We start from the raw sequence: 9,676 nt of genomic DNA, 5'->3' as shown, positions 1-9,676 counted from the left end.
GGGGGGGGGGGGCCGGGCGCATCGAGGTGTTCGGGGGCACGGACGCCCCGCCCCCTTCCGTGCTCTCCCCGCGTCCGTGCCCCCCGCCCCCTTTCTCCCGGGATACCCTCTCTCGGTCCGCCCTCCCCAGCACCCCTTTCTGGGACGGAGGTGACAGGGTCCGAGTTTTCTGCCCCCTCCCCAGGCGCGGATCAAGAAGATCATGCAAACTGACGAAGAAATTGGGAAGGTGGCGGCGGCAGTGCCTGTCATCATCTGTATCCTGTCGGGGCCTGGCCAGGTTGAGGGACGTGGGGTAGGGAGGGAGCCCGGGATCGCCTTGTTTAGGCTGGGGATCCCCCACCCGTGTTCTCCTTGACGCTCCTCAGCCCGGGCGCTTGAGCTGTTCCTGGAGTCGCTGTTGAAAAAGGCTTGCCAGGTGACCCAGTCCCGAAATGCCAAGACCATGACCACATCCCACTTGTGAGTGGCCTGGGAGCTGGTTGGGCCCAGTGGGACCCTGCCCCAGAAGTTCACACACTTAGGGGAGGTGAGAGGCTGCTGGGAGACCAGCAATGCCTCAAACACTGGTGGGTTTGAACTGGGGGAGGAGAGGTTGGGTGGTCTAGCCAGGCGGAAAGGTCTAGTAGTGGAGATGGGGTGGAGGTTTTCCAGGCTCTATTCTCCTGACATCCAGAGACCCTTGCTGTCCCTTGCTGAGGGCCCAGACATCTGGGCCCCACCTGAATGCTGTCTTCTCCCCCCACCCTTCCAGGAAGCAGTGCATTGAGCTGGAGCAGCAGTTTGACTTCTTGAAGGACCTGGTGGCCTCTGTGCCTGACATGCAGGGAGACGGGGAAGACAACCACATGGACGGGGACAAGGGTACCCGCAGGTGGGGAGCCAGGGCCAGGTGTCCAGGCAAGGAAGGCCAAGGCCACTGGGGCTGGGGGTGGTGGGGGGTGGTCAGGGAGTGGTGAGATCTCTGGGCAGATGGACTGTACCTTCCCGAAGGGGCCGGAAGCCAGGAAGCAGTGGCCGGAAGAATGGTGGGATGGGAAGCAAAAGCAAGGACAAGAAGCTGTCAGGGACGGACTCGGAGCAGGAGGTGAGTGAGGCCCCCAGCCTGCTGCCCTACCCCATGGTGTGGAGCAGGCAGTCTTGCATCAGGCCTTGCTGGCCGGACACCTGGTCCCATCCTCACCTATGGTTTTTTGTTAATTGGGGCTATAAAGGTCAGGCTATAGAGGTCAGTCACCTGTCCCTGCCACTCCCAGGGGTCTATGTTCTACAGTGATGGGCTCATGCTTTTCTTGTCTCCTCTGACCCCTGTCTTGCTCCCAGGATGAGTCTGACGATACAGACACTGATGGGGAAGAGGAGACATCACAGGCCCCACCCCAGGCCAGTCATCCCCCTGCCCACTTTCAGAGGTAAGCAGTTCAGTGGCACCAGAGGGGGCTAGCAGACTCCGCAAGGCTGACTTGTTTTTTTGTCCTTGTGGCCGATTTGGGGGACGGGAGGGGGGGAACTGAGCACGGCTTAATGGCAGGAGACTGTTCTCAGAAGGTCTCCTCCTCCACCCGCACCCAGCCCCATTGGATGGGGCCTGGGCAGGAGCTGTGTGACCTGCTCTGGGTCCTTCCCTTCACTGAGCTTGGCTGCCCTTTGGTACAGAGGGCCACAGGCTCCATGCTCATGGGGGTGGGGTAGGGCTCAGTGGGCACGAATGGGCACCGGAGAGGGGCCTGATCTTTCTCTCCTGTTTCTGCCCTGCAGCCCCCCGACACCCTTCATGCCCTTCACTTCGACTCTGCCTCTGCCCCCAGCACCCCCGGGCCCCTCAGCACCTGACGCAGAGGATGAAGAGGACTATGACTCCTAGCGCCCTCTGCCCCCCAGGCCACGCCCCCTTTTAGTTGGTTTTAGTTGCTCTGGGGGGAGGAGAGAAGATAGAGCTGTTCTTAAATTTATTAAAAAATTAATAATAAAAGGGAACACCGGTGTCTGTCCCAGCCTATGTACAGGGCTCTGTGGCCACCTTCCCACCCATCCACCTGCTTTCCCCATGCTGAGCTGAGGCCAGGAGCGGTGGCGGGCAGGGCAGCAGCTGAGTGAAGGGAGGGTCCAGAGGCCACGGTTCTGCTGGGGTAGGAGCAGGGCTGCTGACAGAAGGAAGGTAGGCAGAGCGGTGGTGTAGGGCCGGAGCCAGAGGTCCTGGTTATGCTGGGGGACAACCTGTTCCGTTGTGCTGTGTGACCCTGGAGAGGTTCCTATTTTTCTTTGAGTGGCTTCTTACCTCTCTGGTGGAGACTCTTCTGCCCACTCTGGACTCCTGCAAAGGGACAGATGGGACAAATAATGGGAGGAGGCCTTGAAAACTGCAGAGCTTGGTGCCTGGTGCCATGAAGGGGCAGTGGGAGCAGAGGTAGGTGGGACTATCGAGGGCCTCAAAGATTGGCTTTCGAGCAGGATAGTGACCCTGGTGGTCAGTCTGCCCCCATTTCTAAGCAGACCCCTCGAACCGTGGGGCCCCCAAGGCAGACGTGTGCCTTCAGGGAGCCGGGGCTTGGTGAGGCTGGGCAGGAGACATGGCGGCCGTGGGCAGACTTGAGGTGCGTGTTACCAGTAGACTCAAGGGTGCCGCGAACTGACTGGCTGTGGGGCTGAAAGGGAGGGAACCCTTAGGCACTGCCAGCTTTTTTTTCTGCAGCGACTTGGGCAGGGGCCCTTTTCCAGCTGGAGGACACAGAGAAAGAGCAAGATTAGGTGTCAGGGTCACAGGTTGGGCTGTGGCGAGTTTCGGGTGCCCGAGAAGCTGCCGAGGGGAGGCATAGAATGGGCCCTGGAATGTTAGGGGCCCGGAGACAGATGTGTGAGCCTTGAGAGTAGGTGACCTCACCCCAGGGAGAGAGGGGAGGGCCTGGGCAGGCCACCAAAGGAGACTGAAGAGCACCCCCCAACCCTCCCTCCCCCAGGAGGGAGAGGTCAGCTGTCAGAACAGCTTGCAAGCTTTAGGGAAGGCTTGGTGGGTGTTGACAACGGGGAGCTGGAGGTGAGAAACTGAGGGGAGGGGAGGCAGTGCTCAGGGCTGAGACAAGAGCCGTGGCTCAGAACGAGGACAGAGTTTTGGGTTTTGATTTTGAAGATAGCAGAAAGGCAGGCTGTAGCAAGGGAGGAGACTGAAGGACGGGAGGGAGACGGGTGCAGTGCGGTGCGCTTGCCTGAGGCTGACCCCAGCCTGACCAGGGCGAGGCGGGGACGATGAGAGGGTTTGGCAGGGTCACTGAGGTATTCAGTTTTGATGCAACAGTGTCTTTGGGGCACAGGAGGCCAGGCGGCAGGTGTGGATGGGCCCGGGCCCCCGGAGCCGAGGGGCACCTGGGTGCTGTCTGCCTCTGCTGTGGTTATAGAGCTGCTGCTGTCTTTTGGGGACCATCTCTTTTCTACTCAACCTGTAGTATGTGCAGCTGACCCCACTCCCTGAGGTTGAGGGGTGGGAACATCGCACTACATACTCTGGCCACAGTGAGAGATGGAGGCCGGGTTGTGACCCTAGCGGGCCAGCCAACACGCCTGAGCCCTTGGGACTTTGGGGGGACCGTTGGGGACAGGTCTTGACAAGATGGCTAGCTTTGCCGTGGCCCTGGAGGCAGCAGAGAGCCCTGGTGAGGGTGACGGTGGCCACCCTGGGGTAGCAAAGCTGACAGAGTGTAGGCTGGGTGCTGCTGGCAGCCGGTTCCCACCCCGACGGGTGATCCTGACTGAGAACGGAGTTGGCGCAGGAGAGGCAGGAGCCTCAGAGGTACCCGTTTCTGAGGACCCCGGGACCCAGGCTTGCCTGAACCCTGTATCCCTTGGACTTAGTCACGTGAGCCAATAAACATTTCCCCCACTCGAAGCCAGTTGGGTTTTGGTCACTCGTAACTGAGAGAGCTCTGGCTGACGGGGACCACGAATGGGAGGCGGTCCCCAGCGGCCCAGGAGCAGTAGGGGCAGTCTTCCCCCGCCCCGCCCCCGCCCCAGTCCAGGGAAGGTGGGCACCGGGCCCGCGGAGCCGAGGGCCTGCCACACAGGTGTGATGGGTGGGTGGGCGTGGGAGAGGAAGAGACCCTTGGAGCCGGGGGCTGGGCTGTGTCCAGAGGTGAGGTTCTGAACTGAGAAGGTGCAGAGTGATGAGGCTGGGATGACTGGGGAAGGCAAGGAGGCCAGGGTGCTGGGAGCAGCCTCCAGGCAAAAGACTTGAGGAGACACAGGTGAGAGGGAGACACCCAGGAGCCGCTGGCCTGCGTCTCTGTGTTCTAGGCCTGCTTCTTTGGCCTGCGCGGTGGGCTGAGAGCGTGATCTCTGGAACCAGGCCCTGGGTTCAAATCCTGACTTCTCCATTTGCTAGCCTGGAACAAGTTCTATAGCTTCTCGGTTTTCTCATCTGTAAAATGGGGCTAGGGATTACCTGTCTTAGTTATATATGCTATACTGTATATACTAGTTATTAGTTAGGGCAAAGGGCTGACTTAAGCTCAAAATACATAGGCTCACATGCAGCGGATGTTTCTTGCTTGTTCATGTGAGACTCATAATGGGATTCATCTGATCAGTGACAGTGCTTCTCCAAGAAGGACTGCAGGGCCCAGGCCCCTTCCATCTTGGGGCCCCACCGTTTGCAACCCATGACTTTCAAGGCCAGTGAGAAAGGGACAAACTTGTAGCCCACAGAGGTGTTTTGGGGCCAGGGCTGGAAGTGGTCCCATCGCCTCTTCACTTCCTACTGGACCTGTCACAAGGTCCCACCTGAGGGAGGCTAGGAAAAGTGGTCTAGCCAACCGGTGTGACCGACTGGCTGGTTTTGCCGCAGGACCTCACAGGCCTTTGGGAAGGGCCTGACCCAGCCTTCGCCAAGTGTTAGGAGTGCAGCCTCCTGAGTGAGGGCAGGGGCCCCGGGGAGACAGTACCCCTGACTGGGCCTCTAGGTACATTCTGGGAAGAGGAACGATGGCTGTGCCCGGCGGGCACCCCTGGGCAACAGGAGCCAGCAGCTTGGCTGGGACAGGGCGCAAAGGAGCCCTCTGGAAATGTTTCACCGCTTGAACTGGGTGGTGCTTGTATATAAAAATACATTAAAGCTGCACATTCAAGATGTACATTTTTATGATAACCTCATAACAATTTTATCTATCGGGAACCTGTGGCCTGCTAGGTAGTGACGATTATGAGTGTTCTGGGAGTTTATTTCTGATCGGGGGAGAGAGACAATAAGGAAGACAAATAGTGTGTCAGATGGTGGTATGTGCCCTGGGGAAAATAAAGCATAATTAGGGAGGAGTTGGGAGTCCTGGGGCAGGAAGGGTGCCCCCAGCCATCCCATACAGGGTTCAGGGGAGACTCTGCCAAGGTGAGATTGGAGTAGAAAAGCCCATTAACTGAGGAGAGGGCTCCAGGCAGAGGGACAGCGAAATAGGGAGCAGTCTGAATCACATGGAATTTTGAAAAATTAGAATGATTGTATATCTAACCTTATTTTTGTATTCTGAAAATGCTATAAAACTCAATTATTTTCCTAGCTTCTTAGATCTTCTACCATCTTAGATAATTCAAATTAAACATGGTTGCCTGCAAATTCTTTACTAGGGGAAGTAAAAGCAAAGTACATTTTGGTTTTGCTGCTGGTCTCATGTATGTGCTTTAGCAATGACAGCACTACTCCAGGCATTTATTGTGCTAGTTTACATAACTAAACATGAGAAAAACTCATAGTTCAAATTTTGACAAGAAATTTTTTTTTTTTTTTGGTGGCAGGCTTATTTTAAAATGAAAACAAAACAAAAACCCACTTAAAATCTAAAAGTCAGATGGGCATTTTAACAACCTGAACTAGGAACTTAAGTCTATGAAAGAAACTTAGACATGGGAAGCTGTTTCTGAAAAATAGAACCTTTTCTTATTCACTTTGGCTTTTTTTTTTTTTAAATGAAGATTTGTGGTAAAATGACCTCAAAGAAAATTCCAAGTCACATAGGGCATTCATGTCAGTGCTTTGTAATAGAAATATATTTTATAAGTATTTTATTTTTATTTATTTATTTATTTATTTTTTTTAAGATTTTATTTATTTATTTGAGACAGAGAGAATGAGAGACAGCATGAGAGGGAGGAGGGTCAGAGGGAGAAGCAGACTCCCTGCTGAGCAGGGAGCCCGATGCGGGACTCGATCCAGGGACTCCAGGATCATGACCTGAGCCGAAGGCAGTCGCTTAACCGACTGAGCCACCCAGGCGCCCTATAAGTATTTTAAACTTGAATGTTTTCAAGGAATTTAAGATTCTTTTTTAAAGCTCTAGTCCAAGTCTTCAGCTGTTCAGTTTTTAAAAAATATAATTTGGGTCTCCAATGGAGAGGACATAACTGGGCTAAGCTACTTTGATGACATTACAGGATAGTGAGGTTCACATAGAGATCGTTTCCCGAACATGGTTGACCTTTAACAGAACTGATGATTTCCTCACCCAAACAGTTATGCAGGATACTGCCACAGTCCTGGAGGATTGCGATTTGATCCTGTCAGGTTTCCCCACGGGCTCGCCCGGCTCCCACAACCTCGGCCACCACCCAGGAGCCTGATATAGGAGCCACTAGCCCTGCACTCGGCCTGCCGTGGCTGGGGGGTGTTTTTGTGGCAGGCTCTCAGGGCCTCAGAAGCTTCCCAAAGGGGAAGAAGGTAGCGGTAGGAGCACAGGAGGATCTCGTATCCGCACCTGCCCTGTGCGGGGGCCCAGGGGCCCAGTAGGCAGGGAAAAGGGAGTTAATGGCCTCCTCTCACCCGAGGGCCATCCTTTCTCAGGTGCAAAAGGTTTGGCTCCAGGACATGGAGGGAACCAACTTCCTGCTGTTCCAGACCACGGGCACAATGGCAGGGGGATGACTCCTGCAACCCAGATGCTCCATCAGGGGCCTGGTCCCTCCTCTCCTTGGGCAGAGCCTTTGGGAGAGGAGAGGGGGCTTCTGGACTCCCTCGGGGGACTCCTTGTAGCTGGGGAGTGGGGCAGGAGTTGGGCGACCCTCACCTCCTTTCATCGAGTGAACTCTATTCTGAAATCATGTCCTTCCTATTTTGTGTGCATGTGTATGTTCAAATGTCATTTAAAAAAAAAAAAAAATGGAACGAGGACTAAGATCTCTGCACCCACCCCAGTAATCGGAGAGCTGCAAAGGAAAACCCAAGATCCCACATGGCACCTGCCAGACTGGCGAGAATAGGAAGCCACATAAACAGGGTAGCTGGTAGGGAGCTGGTAAATGGAAGTCTGATGCTTCTGGTGGGAGTCAGGATGTTTGAAAGGGCAGTTTGACACCTACGTGCCCACTGGCAGGTCCACTCCTGGGTAAAAGCTCTTGCAAATAGATGTGTCCTTGGGATGGTTTGAGGTGCTGAAGAACCAGAGGCTAAGTGTCAGCAGTGTGGACAAGGCTTAAACACAGTGTTGCATGAAAAACAGAAAAATACAGAACAAGATCCTCAGCAGAGCCATGTTTATGGAAACTAAAAACACAGAGGAGCAGGACAATCTTGTATATTTCTGCCAATTACTCTGTGACCTGCGGCAACTGACAGAAGGTCTCTCTGCTTCAGTTTTCTCATCTATAAAGTGGGGACAACAGTAGCAACTCCTTCAGGGACACGTGATGATGAAGTGAGATTTGCTGCATTAAGTGCTTAGCAAAGTGCCCAGCACAGAGTGAGTGTGAAGTAAATGGTGCCTCCCGTCACTGATGCATATGGGGCTCAAAGCCTAGAAAGCAGATTGGAAGGGCATGCGTCAAACACAAGAGTGGGGAGGGGGGGCTATGGGATTCTGGAATAGGATTGGGGATGGGCTGAAGGGAAAGCTCATTTCAAAGGGAGGCTTTTTTGGGACGCTGGTGATGCGCGGAGTGCCCCAAACCAAGGAGCATGGGCTGCTCCCGTCTATGCTCCCAAGTTTATTTTTTTTAAAAGATTTATTATTTATTTGAGAGAGGGAGAATGAGAGAGAGAGCAGGAGAGGGGGGAAGGTCAGAGGGAGAAGCAGACTCCCCGCTGAGCAGGGAGCCCGATGCAGGACTCTATCCTGGGACTCCAGGATCATGACCTGAGCCGAAGGCAGTAGCTTAACCAACTGAGCCACCCAGGCGCCCTATGCTCCCAAGTTTAAATAAAAACAGAAGATATTGCCAATTATTATCTTCCCAAATGGGCTAAACCCACTTATCTTCCTAGACAGTGTCTCATAAGGACAGGAAAACAGTGGCCCTGCAGTGTTTATGGGATCATGTATGTTTCTATCATTCATTCACTCAACAAATATTTCTGAGCCCCTATTCTGTGCCAAGCCCTGTTCTGGGCGCTGGGGAGGAACACAAAAAAGATTTTTTAAAAACCATTTTATTATTTATTTTATTTTATTTTTTTAAAGATTTTATTTATTTATTTGACAGAGAGAGACACAGCGACAGAGGGAACACAAGCAGGGTAGGTGGGAGAGGGAGAAGCAGGCTCCCCGCTGAGCAAGGAGCCAGGACCCCAGGATCAAACCTGAGCCTAAGGCAGACGCTCAACTGACTGAGCCACCAGGCGCCCCAAACACACAAAAGCTTTGACAACCTGCGGCTTCTGGTCTGACTGGTGTCTTTGCTGAGGGTCACACTGAGCTGCGAGCTGCTTCGGGGGTGTCTTTGGGACTCAGCACCAGAAGACATCAAGACCAAAGTCAAGAACTACTCGTCTTGCCCCTTCGGACAGCCCCTTCCCCAACTAGGGACTGCCTGGATTCCCACCACAGTGGAGCTGTGAAAGGGGGTGACGGCTCCCGGTGTGTGTACAAGTCCCTCTGCCCCGAATCCTGGGTGTCAGCCTGGGACAACCGCCGGGCAGAAGGCACGTGTCCTGGGAAGATCTCAACTGGCTCCACCCACCCCTCCTCTGTCCTCCATCCTTCTCCCAAGGTGGTGACTGGGGACCTGAGTACATGGTGACCCCCACCCCGGGATCTTGAATCATGGAGTAACTAATAACACTCGTTATTAGGAAAAGCATAAGACTGTGTCTGTGTAAAAGCGCCAGATGATGGGGCAAGAAGCTGGGGGTGGAATGAGTACCTTGACCAGTAAGAGGGGCTTCTGGGTGACTGTTTTTTCTGTTTTGTTCTGTTTTATGTTATTAAACTGACCTCCTTCTCTATACAAAAAAAAAAAAAAAAGACAACCTGCTCTCAGGGGGGCTTCCATTCTGGTTAGGGATGGTGTAACTGGCAAACCAAAAACAAAATTGCAAACACCTAAGGGCTCGGTGGTAGGTCCCAGGAAGGGGAAGAAAGCAGGGAGAGGGGACGGGAGACAGATAGGGCGTGTGTGGGCTCACTGTTCCAGGTGCTCAGAGGCACGGCCCTGGCCACTGAGTCTCTCCCCCTTCCTTGTTCCAATGAGGGGCATGCTGCGGGTCTCCAGCCACAGAGTCTCCGCTGTGGCCCGTGGCCTGGTACCCGGGCAGGTTTCACTTTCCCCTTCCCCTAAGTGCTTCAAGTTCTGTTTCTGCCTCCTGGGTTCTCTGCACCGCCCGCCCCCTCTGTCTGGAGCCACATATGAACTCTCCACCGCACCTAAACTGTCAAACCCAGCTCACCTCCCTCCACCAGTGTGGTAATTAACTCTTTGTATGCCACTC

The 9,676-nt window shown here is 54.1% G+C and overlaps 3 protein-coding genes across 4 annotated transcripts in view; 2 read left to right on the top strand and 1 right to left on the bottom strand.

Annotated features, from left to right (window-relative positions):
* C11H11orf68 (chromosome 11 C11orf68 homolog) overlaps positions 1-204 on the bottom strand; it is a 2,867-nt gene extending 2,663 nt beyond the window's left edge. The window contains exon 1 of the mRNA XM_021685262.2: positions 134-204. Coding sequence (XP_021540937.2) covers positions 134-204 — 71 coding nt within the window. The remainder of the gene's footprint in view (positions 1-133) is intronic.
* Positions 182-1,977, top strand: DRAP1 (DR1 associated protein 1). 2 transcript variants are annotated; one of them, XM_044919481.1, is made up of 6 exons: positions 185-257; positions 369-462; positions 755-874; positions 994-1,087; positions 1,324-1,412; positions 1,759-1,977. In XM_044919481.1, the coding sequence occupies exons 1-6, from the start codon at positions 203-205 to the stop codon at positions 1,862-1,864; spliced, it is 558 nt and encodes a 185-aa protein (XP_044775416.1). In that variant the 5' UTR covers positions 185-202; the 3' UTR covers positions 1,865-1,977. The 2 variants fall into 2 exon arrangements, with proteins under 2 accessions (XP_044775417.1, XP_044775416.1); XM_044919482.1 differs by having other exon boundaries at positions 182-462; positions 973-1,087.
* Positions 1,978-2,570: 593 nt separating this feature from the next.
* LOC110576194 (testis specific 10 interacting protein) overlaps positions 2,571-9,676 on the top strand; it is a 31,300-nt gene continuing 24,194 nt past the window's right edge. Inside the window, exon 1 of the mRNA XM_021685263.2 lies at positions 2,571-2,594. Coding sequence (XP_021540938.2) covers positions 2,571-2,594 — 24 coding nt within the window. The remainder of the gene's footprint in view (positions 2,595-9,676) is intronic.

Source organism: Neomonachus schauinslandi, chromosome 11 (assembly GCF_002201575.2).
Source record: "Neomonachus schauinslandi chromosome 11, ASM220157v2, whole genome shotgun sequence".
NCBI lineage: Eukaryota > Metazoa > Chordata > Mammalia > Carnivora > Phocidae > Neomonachus > Neomonachus schauinslandi.
Note: the sequence above shows the minus strand (reverse complement) of the source record. Positions and strands in the feature narration are given on the sequence as shown.